The following is a 19,230-nucleotide window of genomic DNA, read 5'->3' as shown; positions in this document are numbered from 1 at the left end:
ATGGGATCCCATGTCTTCACATCTCGCATTACTGACTTCACTGTAGCACCTCTCCCCCCATCACTATAGCACCTCTCCCCCAAGGGGCTGATCATACATACCTTTTCTTTAGCACCTCCACCTCCCTTCACAGAGCACCTTCCGCCCCACTCAGTGCTTACTCCACCTACCACGAGATGCGTTTTGATCAGGTCACTCACCTTCTTACTCTGGCCGTTTTACATACTTCTCCCTTATACCCCTTTTGGAGGATCGTGATGCCCTTGTCACCTGCTCACTACACGAGGCTGCCATTCACGCTTTCCCCCACAACACTCGCTCCGCCCACCCGCCCACCACCCCCTAGAACCGTACCCTGTGATAGTTGGTACGATGATGAGTGTAAGGCTTTACGCCATCAACTCAGATTCGAAACCAAAAACAGTCTTCTGAGCGTACCAAATACACTACGCGAATACCGTGGATTGGTACGGAGAAAGAAACTAGACTTCGTTCATCGGAACGAGGAGGAGCTACTGAATATTTTGTTTAGTAACAACTCTAAGGACTTATGGCACAGATTTCTAGAAGGACGGTCCCCCCCACCACTCACTGACACTCACATCTGGTTTGATTATGACCGCACACTTTATGACATCCCAAATCAGCCAGACCCTAATCTCTCACGCATGCCCCGCCTCACATCCTGCACCCTCTTCACTAGAGGAGGGGTAAAGGATGCCATAATGAAACTTCATAATGGCCAAGCGAAGGATCATGAGGGGCTATGCACTGAGTTCATTGCATATGGGATTAACCTCCCAACCCTGATCTTAGCAAAGCTTTTTAATGAAGCAGTTTGTCTGGAGTTTCCACGCACTTGGACCATTAACACTATCTCACCCATCCACAAGGCAAGGTATCCCATGAGCCCAGAGAACTACAGGACCATTATGATTGAACATGTCACGTCCAAGATTTATGCATCAGCACTTGACTCCGAAGTTAGCAAACTTGCAGAGTGTCAAGGACTTAAGAGCAGCAGGACAGGACAGGACAGATTCCGGCGTGATCATGGAACCATGGACCACATTCTCACGCTCAGATGTATCATCGAGGAGGCGAGGTCACGGAAGCAAAGGGTTTATTGTTGCTGTCTGGATTTCCGCAAGGCGTTTGACACGGTTCCGAGAGCCCGCCTCAGTTTTTTTTTTTAAATAGTACTGATTATATTACTTCGAAAAAACAAGATACATGGGGTCAGTTTTGCAGCTGACGGGGCTGCGTTCACAAATCGGACGCAGCCCTAAGTGGAAACAAAAAGCTCTCTCTCACGGAGGGATCACGCAGGTGTGAATAAACAACCAGAGAGGCGGTGAATAGCGCCACTGAAGGCCTTGAGAAGTATGCTCGAAGAAGAGGCCCTGCGTATCCCAATCTCGGAGGAAACATCTCCGCTTCTCCCGGCCAGCCCGGGAATCTCCCTGTATCTGGTCCCACTGGCCTCTGAGTGTGTGAATAATCTCGCTCCAGATGTCGGCCATGACCTGGGCAGTCGAAAGAGAGGTGCCACCGAGGATCTGCGCGCAGCGCGAGGTCCAAATATGCCATCCAACGATGCTGCTAATAATCTCCCAGACAGGCTGCCTCTCCTGAGATCCTATGTCCGCCTCTGCCAAGTGCGGCGGGATGCTCTCAAGCGGCCCCCAAGTCCCCTGTGTGATAAGGAACATGGGGTCCTGCGGGCCTGCCTCGAACAACTGATGATAGCCAGGTGTGGTGCTGCACCAGCAGAACGTGCCCCAGGTGATCAAACCGAACTCCGGTACTACACGAGTAAGGATCCCGAAGGTCCACCTCCACACTTCCTAGGCGCGAGTGCAGCTCCACAAGCAGTGTTTTGGTGACTCCTCGTCCTCATGACAAATCTGACAAAGTCCATCCTCACCAATCTGCCGCAACCAGCTCCCCACTGGAAGACCCTTGTGGGCGAGTAGCCAAAGGAAGTAGGAAATCTTCCGCGACCGCCAGCTCTCCCACAAGGCCTTCCAGAAGGCCTATAAAAATAGCCTGGAGATACCCTGAGCATACCAACAGGGCCACTGGGTGGGCGGGCGGCTCTGCATCCTCCCGAGAACTCTCCTGCCCAATGTCGTGCTGTAAGCGAAGAAAGGGGTCGGCCCCTGGCCTGCCACAACCTCTGGCCATCTCCACTCACTTGGGTCCCAATCAAGCTCTGACAGGGCCCTCCCCTCCCAAAGCCAGAGTCGCCATAACTGCAACTGATCCTGCTCTATACTAGGATCGATCGGCCAAACCTTTCCCACGAGGCCTATGACCCGAATCCTCTGCCACGAGAGAAGGGAGTCGATGAGCACACCCTCTCCTGAGTCGGCCATCCCCCAAAACCGCAAAGAAGGATACAGAGGTGTCGTCCATCCGGCCTGCAACCACCAGTGGGATGCCACAGGGGCTAAACTGTCCAAGCCAACGGTCATCACCAGGCATGAGGATCTGAATCTCGGGTGAAACCAACCAACCGACAGGAATCGCTCCGTCTATCTCTGTGCATCTCGCCTGAGCTCCACGGACACCTCCGACTGCGGCTGCTAGAGCAACGGTCTCCAAGTGTCTGTAAGTGTCCCTCCAAACTCGAAGGGACCGGGCTGGCCCCTGCATCCAGCCGTCCCACAGAATATGTGACCTCTCCCCCAGCTGAAGGCCCAAGGTATCTCTGACCTGATCGTTCCAGATGAGCGGCTGGCGGTCGATCTCCTCCTGACTGCTAGGAGGGGACTGGAGGAGACTGAGACGGAGTCGCCTCCAAACCAGTCCCACAGAATATGTGACCTCTCCCCCAGCTGAAGGCCCAAGGTATCTCTGACCTGATCGTTCCAGATGAGCGGCTGGCGGTCGATCTCCTCCTGACTGCTAGGAGGGGACTGGAGGAGACTGAGACGGAGTCGCCTCCAAACCATGAGAAGGCTACGAATGAGCGGGGAGCGGGGGTGAGTAAGCGGTGCAGAGGTGAAGATCCACCAGAGGGACGGTAACCACTCTCCACCTCGGCGCGGGACGCAAGAACTGATCCCCTGTTGAAGTAACATCTTCCACGTTTGCCCCCCCGGGGTCAAACCGCGGATAACTAACTTGCCCAGCAGGGCCTGACTCTGAAGCTCAGGATCAATGACCCCCAAGCGACCCTCAGCCTGCGGAAGAATGACTGTCTGCCAGGCGACCCTGGCCCTGGTATCTCTGAGACCATACCCCCCAGACCACAGGAAATTCCGGACCATCCTCCTGAGCTGTGCCACGTTGGATCTTGAGAAGCACCAACAAGAGGCCACATACCAGGCCGTGGCCAGGAGAAGCTGGTTGACTACAAGAGCACGACCTGCAAGAGAGAGATTAGCAGTGCTCCAGAAAGCCAGCTTCCGTCGAATGGAATCTAGCACCGGAAGAAACTGCTGAGCTAGTGTGATGTCCAAGCCGACCTGAAAGCCGAGATATCTAGCTGTCTGCCCCCGCGGGATCCATCTGAAACCCAAAAACCTCCCCCACTGTGAGCAAGCCCCAGGGTTTGTGAGAAAACCAACTGATTTGTTCAGTTGATTTTCGCACTGGCTGCCGAGCAAAAGACCTCTAAGGCCAGCCTCACCCTCTCCAGCATCATCTCATCATCCTAAACATACAACGCTGTGTCATCTGCATACTCCGAGTCCAGGAGCTCCGTGTCCTCCCTGATGGGAAGTCGAACACCTCGGATCCCGATCGACCTCGCCCGAAGGTAGTATGTCATCGCCTCGGCGAAGAAGAGAAACAGGTAAGGAGCGAGGGGACAACCCTGACGTACTGATCTCTCCAATCGAGAATGCTCTCCCATCCTTCCGCCGATGATGACCCTGCTGGAAGCTGTCCTGTATAACGTTGAGATACCCTGAATCCATCCTACTGGGAATCCAAGTCTCTCCAAAGTACCCTCCATGAAGGACCAGTCCACTCGATCGTAGGCCTTCTCAAAGTCGAGAAGTAGGATGACTAAGTGCAACCCACTGTGCTGAGCCCACTCCGTCGCCGCAACCAGCTCCCCACTGGAAGACCATTGTGGGCGAGTAGCCAAAGGAAGTAGAAAATCTTCCACGGCCGCCAGCTCTCCCACAAGGCCTTCCAAAAGGCCTGCAAAAATAGCTTGGAGATACCCTGAGCATACCAACTGGGCCGCTGGGTGGGTGGGTGGCTCTGCATCCTCCCGAGAACTCTCCTGCCCAATGTCGTGCTGTAAGCGAAGAAAGGGGTCGGCCCCTGGCCTGCCACAACCTCTGCCCATCTCCACTCACTTGGGTCCCAATCAAGCTCTGACAGGGCCCTCCCCTCCCAAAGCCAGAGTCGCCATAACTTCAACTGATCCTGCTCTATACTAGGATCGATCCGCCAAACCTTCCCCACGAGGCCTACGACCCGAACTCTCTGCCACGAGAGAAGGGAGTCGATGAGCACACCCTCTCTCCTGAGTCCGCCGTCCCCCAAAACCGCGAAGAAGGATACAGAGGTGTCGTCCATCCGGCCTGCAACCACCAGTGGGATGCCACGGGGGGTAAACTGTCCAAGCCAACGGTCATCACCAGGCATGAGGATCTGAATCTCGGGTGGAACCAACCAGCCGGCAGAAATCGCTCCGTCTATCTCTGTGCGTCTTGCCTGAGCTCCACGGACACCTCCGACTGCGGCTGCTAGAGCAACGATCTCCAAGTGTCTGTAAGTGTCCCTCCAAACTCGAAGGGACCGGGCTGGCCCCCGCATCCAGCCATCCCACACGATATGTGACCTCTCCCCCAGCTGAAGGCCAAAGGTATCTTTGACCTGATCGTTCCAGATGAGCGGCTGGCGGTCGATCTCCTCCTGACTGCTAGGAGGGGACTGGAGGAGACTGAGACGGAGTCGCCTCCAAACCATGAGAAGGCTACGAATGAGCGGGGAGCGGGGATGAGTAAGCGGTGCAGAGGTGAAGATCCACCAGAGGGACGGTAACCACTCTCCACCTCGGCGCGAGATGCAAGAACTGATCCCCTGCTGAAGTAACATCTTCCACGTTTGCACCCCCGGGGTCAAACCGCGGATAACTAACTTGCCCAGCAGGGCCTGACACTGAAGCTCAGGATCAATGACCGCCAAGCCACCCTCAGCCTGCGGAAGAATGACTATCTGCCAGGCGACCCTGGCCTTGGTATCTCTGAGACCATCTCCCCCAGACCACATGAAATTCCGGACCATCCTCCTGAGCTGTGCCACGTTGGATCTCGAGAAGCACCAACAAGAGGCCACATACCAGGCCGTGGCCAGGAGAACCTGGTTGACTACAAGAGCACGACCTACAAGAGAGAGCCTAGCAGTGCTCCAAAAAGCCAGCTTCCGTCGAATGGAATCTAGCACCGGAAGAAACCGCTGAGCTAGCGTGATGTCCAGGCCGACCTGAAAGCCGAGATATCTAGCTGTCTGCCCCCGCGGGATCCATCTAAAACCCAAAACCTCCCCCACTCTGAGCAAGCCCCAGGGTTTGTGAGAAAACCAACTGATTTGTTCCAGTTGATTTTCGCACCGGCTGCCGAGCAGAAGACCTCTAAGGCCAACCTCACCCTCTCCAGCATCATCTCATCATCCTGAACATACAGCGCTGTGTCATCTGCATACTCCGAGTCCAGGAGCTCCGTGTCCTCCCTGATGGGAAGGCGAACACCCCGGATCCCGGTCGACCTCGCCCGAAGGTAGTATGTCATCGCCTCGGCGAAGAAGAGAAACAGGTAAGGAGCGAGGGGGGATCCCTGACGCACTGATCTCTCCAATCGAAAACGCTCTCCCATCCTGCCGCCGATGATGACCCTGCTGGAAGCTGTCTCTCCAAAGTACCCTCCAGGAAGGACCAGTCCACTCGATCGTAGGCCTTCTCAAAGTCGAAAAGTAGGATGGCTAAGTGCGACCCGCTGTGCTGAGCCCACTCCGTCGCCTCTGAGAAGATGAAGACATTATCCAGGATACTACGATCCTAGACAAAGCATGTCCGAGTGTCATGAATGAGGTCAGGAAGTAGTGGCCGAACTCTGGCGCTGATCATCTTGGCAAGGATTTTGTAGGCAGTGGTGAGGAGAGTGATCGGGCGCCACTGACGGATCTCCTATCGGTCTCCTCTCTTCGGGATGAGGCAAATCAATCCCGAAGAGAGGCTCTTTGGCATATGTCCGCTGCTGAAAATCCTCTGGAGGGCTGCTAGGAGGGGCTGATGGATCTAATCCAAGAAAGAGGTGAAGAAAGCGCGAGAGAGCCCATCCTCGACAGGGCATTTCTGCCCATCGATCGCCATCAAGCACCTCCTCGCGGGAACATCTAGTACGGGGGGCAAGCTGCACCTGCTGGAAAAGAGTCCTGTAGAAGTCGGTAGCCAACCCCAAGACCTCTTCCGGATCAGTAACAATGTGCCCCTCCGCTGTCCTAAGACTCCGGAGCTGGTCACCTGCTGCCCTCTGGCCATGCGTCCTGAAGAACTCTTTCCTCATCCGGTCGCCCTTCCGAGCCCAGTAGGAGAGGGAGGCGGGATAAGAAAACTCTGAGCAACGCTGAAGAGTCTCCTCAAGAAGGGCTCTGGCTCGAAGGGCCTGGATCCGAAGCTCCTCCGAACCCGGAGCTGCCTGTTGGAGTCGCTGAATGGAGGCGAGGTCCCTACGAAGAGCTCTCTCTCTACACTACCACTCCTTGCGAACCTGAAGGGCTGCAAGCTGGCAAATTTGGCTGGACTCCTGCAGAGCCTGCGCCACCGTCTCTACCAGATCCACGCACTCGCCCCAATCTATGTCCCAAAGGCTACTGATACTACTGCGCACCTCCTCCCTAGAGAAGATGGAATCAGGAATCCTGCATGAACGGGGAGGAAGGGACTAAGCTGCCGAATCTAGTGATAAGAGCATTGGCGCGTGGTCGGAGAGTGTCGTCCCTGGCACTACACCCACCTGACCACCTTTGCTAATGGCCCAATCACTGACATAAAATCTGTCCAGTCTCTCCAAGAGTCTGCCTCCTTCCCTGCGGAAGCCCCACGAGAAGTCCAAGCTCCCGTGCCATCGACGGAAGGACGGGTCTCTCCAGCTGTCCCTACCTCCTGTCGCGAAGATAAAGGAGTCCCAAGTGGACTGCTCTGCTTGAGCTATACCTGTAAACTCTGGTCCTCTGTCCTGCTGGTCCTCCAAAGTCTCCAGATTGTTGAAGTCACCTCCAACAATCCACGAATCCATGTCTCGGAGAATCTCTGCGAGTGTCCTCTAGAAGGTGGCTCTGCATCGGAGGTCTGTGGGTGCATAGATGTTGAGGGTTCCTATTTTGGAGCCCTCCAACTCTAGGCCAACCCAAAGTGCACGGCCAGGGATCAACGTACCATGGCCAAAAACTCCCTGGGCAAACGACTCGCAAACGGAAGTGCAGACACCGCCACTCCTCCCCTGTGCACCGATCGAGGGCTCCCAATAAGTGTGAGAACGTCCAGGGAGGATCTTCCCGCAGCTACGGGAATGAGCCACTGAAAGCTTATGCTCCTGGAGCAAGAGTATATCCAAGCGACCAATCACTGCTGGCTGAAGTTCCTGTCTCAAGATGAGCTTCCTAGGACCACGGGTGCCAGAAGAATGAAACCCGTTCACGTTCCAAGAGACAAGGTGTAAGCTCATGATGAGGACTGGTAGGCTGCGAACAACTGTCTGCTCGCGGCTGAGGTCGATGAAGAGGCTGAAATTTCGGAATGAAGGCGCTGACGCTTTTGTGAGGGTTTGGAGGGGGAGGCTGGGTCATCCTGCCCATTCTTCAAAACTTTTAGCAAAGGCGTGAGGCCTTTGGTGCCATGGACAAACGCTTTCTCGAGCCAACTCGAGATCTCTCAGGTAGTCATCCCGTAGAAGGCGCGAAGTTTCTAAGGAGTCCAGGCTCTGACATCCTGGGCCTGAGGATCACAATCAATCTGAAATGCTTGGCGGCGCAACGCCACCGCAGGCACACGTCACCCTCGGACCACTGAGTCTCGAGAAGCTGTCCACCCGATGGGCCTATCCAAGAGCAAATCTGAGCGTGCGTCTGCTCTCTGAGAGCCTCCCAGACCGAGTCGTCTATCCAAATCTCGGTGCCGTCGCTGAGAAAGGTGAAAGCAAAGCTGGGGCCATCCCTCGGGGCCAAGGCTACGATCTTCCCATCCGCCCCTTTACGGAGCACGAAGATACTGATGTCGAGGCAAGCTAGAAAGGTCCCGAGGTCGGCCACATCCAAGTAATCCCAGGGACCGGACCTGTACAAGTCGCGAGCAAGCTCTCTCTCCTGGAGCTGAGGCGCGCCAGAGTCTGCAACTGAGGGGGCCGGGCTAGCAGACAAGGAAGACTGCTCCAGGGGTGGTGCAGTCTCAGGGTGCCCTGCCTGGGGTGGGGGAGGGGAAGGAGGCTGAGGGATAGGCAACTCAGACTCCACGGAAGCGACTAGCGGGGGGGCGGAGGAGGGTGAGTGTGGGCTGCACGCGGCTGAGGAACCACCGGTGCATCTGACACTGCGGAAGAGCTGAGAGGGGCGGGGGATGAGGGATGGGGCTGGGGCTGAAGAGGAAGAGGAGGGGGCTGAAGCTGCGGGTCGGGAGAAGGGGGCTGCGGCTGGGGTAAGGGCTGGGGCTGAGTGGAAGGGAGCTGGGGATCGGAAGAGAGGGGGATCTGAGGCTGCGGAGGGCGGGCTACAGACGAAGTAGAAGCTCTCCCAGGACCCTAGGGCGGCTTCCTGTCAGGTCTCTGAGGTGCTGCTGCAGGTTGGGTAACCTCTGCCTCCTTGCCTCTGTCAGAAGTCTTCTTATTCTTTCCTCTTTTCCTTCTGACCTCGGTCCAACCGCCAGCCACCTCTGGACCGGACTCCGGTTGCCTCTGCTCTTCCTGACGTGGCTGCCCGGAGGGAGGGGGAGGGGGCTGGGGGGGGGGCCGGGAGGAGCTGGAGAAGCGTGGACAAGCAACAGCCAGGGTCCCAAAGCCGTGACACCTCAGGCACTGGCCTGGATGTCCTGTGACTACCATGCTCTGAGTAATGCTGCCAGCATCTGTCATGATCTCAATCACTGCAGGGAGGGAGGCAGGGTCTGCCACAGCCACACGAACTCTGGGAGCTCCTGCCGCAGCAACCGCATCGACGAAAGTGTCATGCATCACCCAGCCAAAGTGGGAACCTAGGTCCGTGACTATCGGCCGCAACTCAGCAGCAAGGCCTGGAAAAACTAGCGTCACTGGGTGGCGAGGTATGTGGAAACTAGCAAGGCCTGGAAAAACTAGCGTCACTGAGTGGCGAGGTATGCGAAAAAACAGGACAGGACAGATTCCGGCGTGATCATGGAACCATCGACCACATTCTCACGCTCAGATGTATCATCGAGGAGGCGAGGTCACGGAAGCAAAGGGTTTATTGTTGCTTTGTGGATTTCCGCAAGGCATTTGACACGGTTCCGAGAGCCTGCCTCATACGGTGCCTACAGGACTTGGGTTATGACCAGGAGATCATTTGGGCTGTCATGGCACTTTTTGAGAGAGTTTCAAGATGAGTTCGGGCAAGATCCGAGATCATGAGCACCATCGGGGTCAAACAAGGGTATCCTTTGTCGCCTACCTTGTTTGGCCTCTACATTGATGAGCTTGAGACAGTGATATAGACACAGGGGGGTGTAGGTTGTTCTCTTGCGGGCACGCTGATCTACATTTTGCTCTACGCAAATGATGTGGCTCTCTTGTCATCCTCAACAGAAAGGCTTCAGAGACACCTAGACGCACTACAGTCCTTTTGTGAGTCTCATGATTTGAAGGTCAACATGGGTAAAACCAAGGTCATGATCTTCAATACATCTCGAGATTCTCGAGCTATCATGCATCACGAGCAGTTCAAATTTGCCAGGTCATATGTTGAGATAGTTTCATCATACACTTATCTTGGGGTTATCTTCTCCGGACCCAACTTCACTATGAGACCCGCGATGCAGGCACGCTTGCGTAGAGGGTATGCTTGATTAACCAGACTAGAGAGGTAGTGCTTCCGCTCACGCTTTAAGGATCCACGCACCAAGGGGATGCTTTTTGACTCCTTGGTTCGCCCAGCCGAGATGTACAGTAGCCCTTGTTGGAAGCCAGACTGATCGGATACAGAGTAGGTCCATGTGGAGCGGCTACAGGTTCTCATGTTATCACGGATGATATGTGGTAAGTCATATGTTCCTCACCAGATCATTCCGGCTGAGTTTGGGTCACCCCCTTTACAGCTAGATGTTGCATTTTAGGTCATCACGTATCTGTACCGAGTTAGGGAATATGGGGATTATACCTCAGGACGCAGCAGGCTACCATGGATAGCTCTATCCGCTTCTATGGCACTTGCAACAGGGGGGGACCAAAGGTGCTGGTATGCACGCACAGAGAGATGGTTTGAAGGACTAGGGCTCCACATGGACAGACTGCCTCCTTTCTAGTACAGCATGGATGCTCCGCTTTCTCCCCTCTTATCACACAAGGTCAACCACGTTATCCATGAGAATCTACTACAGCTACACACATTTCAGACCTAGTTGGGACCGAGTGAACTCCCAGTGAAGCTTAGCTTCTACAGAGATCACTTCTTACATATCATAGCGGAGGGTTTCATTGACCCACCAAGATACACGCAAATTCACCTACCCCACTCGCTGAGGATCTCTCTTGGGCAATTCCGGGTCTCTTCACACAGACTTCGCATCGAGAGCGGCAGAGCAGAGCGACTACCCAGGGAGAGGCGCATGTGTACACTGTGTGACACACACATTTCGGATCTGGTTGGGACCGAGTAAACTCCCAGTGAAGCTTAGCTTCTACAGAGATCACTTCTTACATATCACAGCGGAGGGTTTCATTTACCCACCAGGATACACGCAAATTCACCTACCTCACTTGCTGAGGATCTCTCTTGGGCAATTCCAAGTCTCTTCACACAGACTTCGCATCGAGAGCGGCAGAGTAGAGCGACTACCCAGGGAGAGGCGCATATGCACACTGTGTGACATGCAGGAGGTTGAGACAGAGGAGCATTTCGTCTTCAGGTATCCTGTGTACTATGAGATCCGAGGGCGTTTCCACTGCCTCTTCAAGGATAGTTATGGGATTTTGGCATGTTTCCTCTCCTACCCAGACCAGCGGTGTTTGGCAGGTTTCATCCATGAGGCACTTAGACACCGTGAGAGGATACTCCGAGCACGGAGACAGGAGAAGACTTCTTCCTCGGCTGATCCCTCTCAGAGCTCTATCACGGAGTTCTTTCAACTAGATCACATGGACCCCCACGAGACAAGGCCTCGACATTCTCGTGACCCGAAGCCTGTGACCCGACAGCTCAAACAGAGGATCAACACACAGATCACACTTGGGGACATCTCCTCCTTGTTTAAAGTCGGAGCCCGACCAACGGGGGTCACAGTAGCCCTGGTCAGACGCAGAGCTTCGACCAGGGGACGTGCCAGGACCGCATCTCTGAGTGGCCCACAGCACTCTATTGCCGACTTCATGCCTCCACTGCCTCATCCATCCTGACATCTTGCTATTGCCGATGATGATGATAATATTGATGACGATGCTGAGATTGATATATAGTCGACCATCAACATGACTATGTTGTACTTAAGACTTAGTACTGCCATTCTGCATTTTTGCATTTTGCATTGGTATGGACGCTCGTTTAGTAGCTCCACTACCACAGCTTGTTGTATCAAGATTTTCACAATCTCATAGACCCATCAGTTTTCCGAAGACTTTAGTAAACTCTCACTCTCTCTCTCTCTCTCTCTCTCTCTCTCTCTCTCTCTCTTAGTAGCATGTTACAAGATAGGCTCAAAAATGCCTGAATCAGATCATACCCCTCTCTACATCAAGATGCACATACCCCATTTGGCAAAAGTTAAAATAGCCACAGCAGAAAACTGGTCCCTCTGCATGGACACAGACAAAAGGGAATATTATGAAGAGGCTGTAGATACATTGCTCAAGAACAAATGCATGCTAGATTGGAATAGAATGAGGGAAGCATTATTCTCTACTGCACAAACAGTTTTGGGGCAGAGAAAAAATAAGAGAACATGTACAAAAGGGCTACCATGTAATCGGTGGTTCGATAAAGAATGTAAGAGCACCAGACTGAAGATAAAACATATGCCAAATGGGAGTGAACGTAGAGAAGCTGAAAGGCTCTTTCATGCCCTTAACCAGAGGAAGAGAAGGAAATACTTGGTGGATAAAGAATGGGAAGATGCCATAGAGTTTGCAAAGAACCCGAAAGGCACTTCGAGGAAAATAAAGGGAAGAAAAAAGGATGTTCTGGGAGATTTTACAGCAGAGGAAATGCTTCAATATGTGAAGCAATTATACATGCACCCAAATGCCCCACCTATGGTTGTTGAGAGGTTCTTCTACAACGGTCCACACATTTTCACTATAGATGCTGTAAATGAAGGTCTTTAAAAAATGGCCAATGGGAAAGCACCAGACACTCTACATTTTCATACTCAGATGATCAAGTGGACAAAGGATTATACAAGAGGGTGCTTAGCCCACTTGCTTAATGATGCAATTAAACATGGTTTCCCACTAGACTGGCAAGATAATTGGATAAAACCCATCTTTAAAGGGGGAGATCGCAGTCAGCTATCCATTATGGCAAAGCTCTTCAGCACAATTATCGAAAATGAGCTGAGTCTATGGGCCGAGCTGAATAGAAAAAGAGCCATTGGACAGGCAAGCTTCAGGAAGAACCACAGTACAGCTGATCATTTGATTACTTTTGAGGGTACTAATGGAAGAAAGCAGGCTAAGAGGACAGCCCCTTTTTTGCTGCTTTATTGATTTTACAAAAGCATTTGACACTGTCCCCAGGAACCATTTGTGGGAAAGATTGGTGCATTTAGAAGTGCCTGATCATCTGAGAATGGCAATCTTCAGAATGTATGAGAAAGTAGCACGCCAACTAAAAGGGAATAATGGGCTGTCAGCCACATTTTATAGTAACATGGGAGTCAAACAAGGCTGCCCATTATCCCCAACATTGTTTGGTCTATGCATAGACAAGCTAGAAGAGTTAATTCATATGATGCTACAGGGAGAGCAGCCAACGAGTCCCCAAATATGTGGATATACCATTCTACTATTGCTTTATGCAGATGATGTGGTCTTCTTCTCTTACACAGCAGAGAATATGCAGCGGATGATGCACACCCTCCATAAATTTTGCATGGAGAGTGGTCTAACAGTTAATGTTAATAAGACCAAAATGATGGTGATAAAGACAATACAGCCAGCCAACATCCCAAGCATTATGTATGATAAGAAGGAAATCGAGAGGGTGCAAACTTTCAAATACTTGGGGATAGATGTACCATCTAACCATAGATGGGGAGATTGTGTTAAGAGGAGGATTGATGCAGGATGGGGTAAGTACTACCGCTTTGAAAATGACTGCAGAAACAATGACACCACGAGATGGGATATTAGGCGTGTGCTATTTGATGCGAATGTCATTCAAACAGTGCTTTACGGTGTGGAGGTATGGGGAGGCAGCATTTCAGCATGAAAATGGAATGACATTGAGAAATTGCAGAAGTCATTTCTCAAAAGGCATTTAGGAATTAAGTCCACCATACCATACTCAATCATGCTTCTTGAAACTGGTTGCAGACCCATTGAGCTGAGAGCACTGGAAAGAGTCTTCAAATATATAAAGAGGATTCAAGATATGCAAGCACATAGGCTACCAAAGAGGGCATGGGAGGCAAGCAAGAGACCTCAAAAAACAAACAAGAGCAAGATGCTATCATCTGGATGGGGGTATGACATTAAAGGCTGGTTCCAAAGATGGGAAGTTGCTTCTTACCTAGATGCAATGCCAAGGGAAGAGGAGAAAAGGACATTTTCTACAGCCTTTTTAGAAGCACTACACAGTAAATGGCAATCAGCCAAGAAAAGGACCAAATATGAATATTATTGTGAGAATATCAACCCCAACTATTGGACCACATACTCTCAGAAAGAGAACAAAGCACACAAATATATATGCACACCTATCTCTCTCAGGGCAAGAAGAAGCATCGCAATCATCCGAACTCAATCACACTCCCTAGAAGTGGAGAAAAAAGCATGGGAAGGAGTATCAAGGGAACAAAGACTCTGCCAGCTATGCAGCTTAGATGAAGTGGAAAATGAGGCACATGTTCTTTTGACATGTCCGCGATATGAGCATCTAAGAGAAGATTTCAGCAATGTCACGCAGCATCACAACAGTTTGGAGAGCTTGCTTTCCCATCCTCACCTCGCAGCCTTGGGCAATTACATTACCAAGGTCCTTGCATACAGTGAACAGGTAGCAACATGCTAGCTGTCCTCCACCCTTCTTCAAAGAAGGAGACTTTTTGTAACATTCCATTGGGTCCCATGGGTCGATTTCAGGCCCCCAGAGGATGATAATAATAGTTTCTTTCTTTCTTCTTTCTCTCTCATACTCACACACACAGAGGCAAGTTGCGCGCCCCAAGAGGTCTGTCAGATTGGATGGAGAACACGGTCAAAGCGAAGCAAGGATGCCCCTCTCACTGACACTTTTGGCTCTACTTTGATGAGATCACAACCTTCATTGACAACCTTGGAGGTGAGGTATTACCGGTCGCTGATTTTAAAATACAGATACTTTTATACAGTGATGACATAGTCCTTATATCCTCTCTAGCAGCAAGTCTCCAAAGGCACCTAGAGGTCTTTTGCATGGAGAGATACTTGACAGTCAACCTTGGCAAGACCAAGGTCATGACTTTCAATGGCTCAGGAGTAGTGCTCCATCGACATAGCTTCACTTACCGAAATTAGCCGATAGAGATTGTGCAATCCTACACATATCTTGAGGCGATTTCACAAGCCCAATTCTCACAATGATCTACCAGCCAAAGCACGGCTCACACGTGGCAAGGGGACCCAGCTCGACTAGAGCGACAGTGCTTCCAGGCACACTTCCAGCACTCTCCAACAATGGGATGGATTTTTGATACACTAGTGAGGCCAACAGCCATGTATGCGGCACCCTTCTGGGGGAGTGACGTGATTATGGGTTCTCTAATTAGTAATGATTCAGAGTAAGCCCTGAATCGCCTATCCGATAGCACATTAAAAAACAAGACCTTTCAAATTTTCCCCATTTCAAATAAAAGAACAAGTTCTTGGCTAGCATACCCGCATTTCTGGACCACGTCAACCCAAACTAGGAATCTTTGACGAATGAGACTCTCATAGTCCTTCGTGGGCATCCATGGATAGACATGTACCAATTGGTTGCCAAAAAAGAGAGGATATTTTTGTAAAAGATGCTGCTTATATTGGGAATCCATAAAATTTTCATACTAGCCTCTGTCTGCCTTATAGAAACCCTCAACAAAACAACCCTTAAGCAATTTCAGCACTGTGCCACATCCCCGGCATCGGGCAAACGTCCTGGAAAAACAACACGGCAGTTTGAGCGAAGCTCATTACAGGAGCATATAAGACCTGTCCAGGGACAACAACATGCAATTCTGGGACAAGCTAAACACCTCAAGCATTACTTATTTCAGAGAAGCCTTACTTAAAAGTATCAGCGAATGGCTGCTGCTCCGAATTGGTACATAATTCGGAATTTGCTGCAGCTAACACCTGCCTGCGCTAAAGGTCATTTCTTTGACATTGGACCAATTCCATCGAGGAGAAAACCACGACACGAAGACAACAAAAGACAGAGTAGCCAACTGTAGGCGATGAGAAAAGGAATATGACGACATACGTAGATATATGTATAAGTGAAATGGAGGCACAGAGTTAAGGCCTATAAAAAACGTATTTAAAACTGCAAAAAGGAAGCGATTAGAAAGGAGTAGCAAAGCTGAGAGGCGTATAAACAGGTACGCAATGGGCGAGCAAAATGGAGACAAAAGCCTGGAAAACAGACCAAAAAAACAGCAGCAAATTTATGAACAGTAGAGGAGAAAGCAACCAGGGCGGATTTAAGAACAAAGATGGCAATTCACCGCAGACCGAGGTCAAGGTTCCTAACCTTTTTCAACACATTAGCTACTATGCACACACCCAAACGCACCACGGGAGATAGGTAGGGGAAAAAGGCGCAGAGAAAGGCCAAACGAGTTGCAGCAGAAGGGAAATTCCCTGATGAAGAAGGCACGTAGGGGTTACGGACTGAGCATAGCTCTCTCTATGAGCAGTCTGAAGCGGTTAGACCAGGGCTGGGAGGCAACAGACGATCTCCACCATCTTTCTCTCTCTCTCTCTCTCTCTCTCTCTCTCTCTCTCTCTCATTTTCAGGTGCCCAGTGTACTACGAGATCCGAGGTTGCTACCACTGTCTCTTCAGAGACGGCTCCGGGCTCCTTTCCAGATTCCTCACCTACCCAGATCAAGGATGCCTCGCGGCCTTCATTCACGAGGGGGTCCAACACAAAGAGTACTTACTCAAGCGACAGGGCTTGGCCACACCATCAGACACCTCTCAGAGCAGGATCACAGAGTTCTTCCCATCAAGTGACATTGATCGTCCAGTCTCTAGCTGTAGACGTGACAAAGACCCCGACCCGACAACCGCAGCACAACACATGAGACATCGAGGAGACACACAGATCACTCTAGGAGACCTTCTGTCATTGTTTTTGTATCAGGTTTTCTTTCACTCTCACAGACCCATCGGTCTTCTAAAGACTCTAATAAAATTTATTTCTTTCTCTCTCTCTCTCTCTCTCTCTCTCTCTCTCTCTCTCTCTCACATGATTCAAGCTCTAAGGATGCTGGATTGTGTAGGTAATGCTCTTTCCCCAAACTCAAGGATGCACAAAATACAAATTTTGAGAAATTCCGAAACACGTTCCCCATGACATGTTACCATGTGACATTCGCAATGACGTAGAGGGTATGTGACCACATCATGTACCAAAGCCCCCAGAATATTTTCCCTTGGCAATATGCTAGAAGCAACCTAACATGTACCCCAATCTAAGGATTGGGATTTTTGAGGAATCAAGAGTGGCCTAGATCTAGACAATCTGTAAATGTCCCTGACCCCCATAAATGATATCGACCAAGACGGATCTAGAGGTTCATCAGATGAAATCAACTCAATATTTGAAAATAGAAACAAAGAGACAGGTTGTAGAAAAGCACTATCCAAACATTGTTGCTTTTAATTTGATGAACTACAAAGGGTCCTGCTGTTCAGCCACTTACTAGGGATCCTTCTGTAAAGCGAGGCGGTGGTCTCGTAAAATGCTGGTGTGGTTCAACAGTTTTCACAATTAATAAATCCCCTTCCTGTTAACAAAAAATGACCTGAAACATGAGGACACTCTGTGTAGATAATAGAAACACCAGGTGTCCTTACAAACATGCCAATCAAAGCACGCAGAAAAAAAAACATACTTGTCCCTAGTTTTTAGGATACCTTGAATGGGGGGAGAGATTCATTCTTCTGAATTACTTCATCATCACGGGCCGCTCCATCTTCCACCACGTCATCTTTGGTTACTGATGTCTGTTCTTGATCCTATGGGTATCAAAACAAAAGATTTAATCTTCATTAAAGACGTGCACACGCTCAGGAAAAACTGCATAGAACAAAGGAAAAAAAGGAATACAACCATAATACATGAAAAGTTTGAGCATCCGAAAAAGAAAATACAAATATGGTGAATGATACAGTGCCACTTAGGTGGCCTGCATAACATGGTTCTAGCATAATTCTCATCACGTTCATAATCCTTGACCCATGGCTTGGCACTTACAAGATACGTATACAGGTAATAAAGAGAGCATCAGTTCTTAGAATAAAGCAGAATATACTTGGACTCAATACAAGGACAGAGAGAGCGTATATCAATACTTTCCCTAGTACCTACAGGAAATTATATACTAGACCAATCATCTAAGTCATTATTGCTATTTCTAACATACCCAAAAACCAAGGCTTTAGAACATCTCAGCACTGCTGCACATTAGGGCAGCAAGGTGTACAACTAAGTACACTCTCGGACCTGTTCATTGCTGTATTTATTGATGATCTACAACAGCGCACCTCTGTCCGCTTGTGCACCTCCATTACCCAAGAGATGGGACAGAATTTTGTGAGCTTATTTGGCAAGTATTTGGTAAGTACATCTATTGAAACCAGCACTAGGGGCCCTGATTTTATTCTTTGACTACACCACAAGCTAATAAATGACATCAAGATGGCACGATGAAGCTAATGATTTATACTCCCCATGTTTCTTACCACATCCATCAATATGTGGCAAGACTATTTGTACCTCCTCCAATTGACTAGTATTAGACTAACTATATGAATGAATTGGCAAGTCAAGCCCTTTCTGAGTTGGCTGTGTAAGCCTAGAGATCTTTTTGCCCTTGTTCAGTAAAGAAGTATCACATGCATATTAAGTACTTGTCCTACAAAAACAGACGCACTAAAAATGTTGAAAGAAATTTGTTTTGATGTTCATGAATATCTAAATTAGATCTTTCCAATCCCATGTCGCATCTGCCCATCCCTACTCTAAATCCAACTATCATAAGCAAAGTATCAGGTTGGGTCCGTTTGCTCAGTGAAAAAAGTACACACAACTCAGCTTGTAGCCCCCGAATGGAGCAAATGAAGTTCCAATCCACACCTATATCATTCCTACTCTCAATGCGACTACTGCATAGCCAAGAAAAAAAAAATACGAAGCAAGAAACGTAAGGATGTCAAATCATTCAAGATATTCTTTTGGCCATAACTGACAATTTTACTGCAAATACAAGCCTTTAGAGAGACTTCAACCATAACCTCAATGAGCCTTGAATATTTTCAATCCATTCAAATGAAGAACACATATATCCTTAAGCAATCACTGCTTCAATTCAGATATTCCATTGTCATAAAAGCACCTGTATTGCTGCCAAAAACCCTTGAAAGGAAACGTCTGAGCTACTTGCTCGCAATTGAATGGCTTCATCTTCTGTCAAAAAGTCAATTCCAACCTGTTCCAAAACAAGCATACCAAATCAAAATTCGGCAAGAGCAAAGAGTACATAACAGCATGCTATGTGTTTATGTATACGTTTATGATGTGTGTGTGTGTGTGTGTGTGTGTGTGTGCTGGACTGCATATTAACTTTCAGAAATCAAATCTTCTAGC

The 19,230-nt window shown here is 49.9% G+C and overlaps 1 protein-coding gene across 1 annotated transcript in view; it reads right to left on the bottom strand.

The window, feature by feature from the left end:
- LOC147880262 (DNA topoisomerase, type IA, core) overlaps positions 1-19,230 on the bottom strand; it is a 174,351-nt gene that overhangs the window by 67,214 nt on the left and 87,907 nt on the right. Inside the window, exons 8-10 of the mRNA XM_087370687.1 lie at positions 18,980-19,072; positions 17,499-17,600; positions 17,285-17,368 (exon numbers count right to left, since the gene is read on the bottom strand). Coding sequence (XP_087226813.1) covers positions 17,285-17,368; positions 17,499-17,600; positions 18,980-19,072 — 279 coding nt within the window. The remainder of the gene's footprint in view (positions 1-17,284; positions 17,369-17,498; positions 17,601-18,979; positions 19,073-19,230) is intronic.

This window comes from Dipteris shenzhenensis, chromosome 32 (genome assembly GCF_047967505.1).
Source record: "Dipteris shenzhenensis isolate YYH24624 ecotype China chromosome 32, Dip_SZ_1.0, whole genome shotgun sequence".
Taxonomy (NCBI): domain Eukaryota; kingdom Viridiplantae; phylum Streptophyta; class Polypodiopsida; order Gleicheniales; family Dipteridaceae; genus Dipteris; species Dipteris shenzhenensis.
The sequence above is the reverse complement of the archived record's forward strand: the minus strand, read 5'-3'. Positions and strand labels throughout refer to the sequence as shown.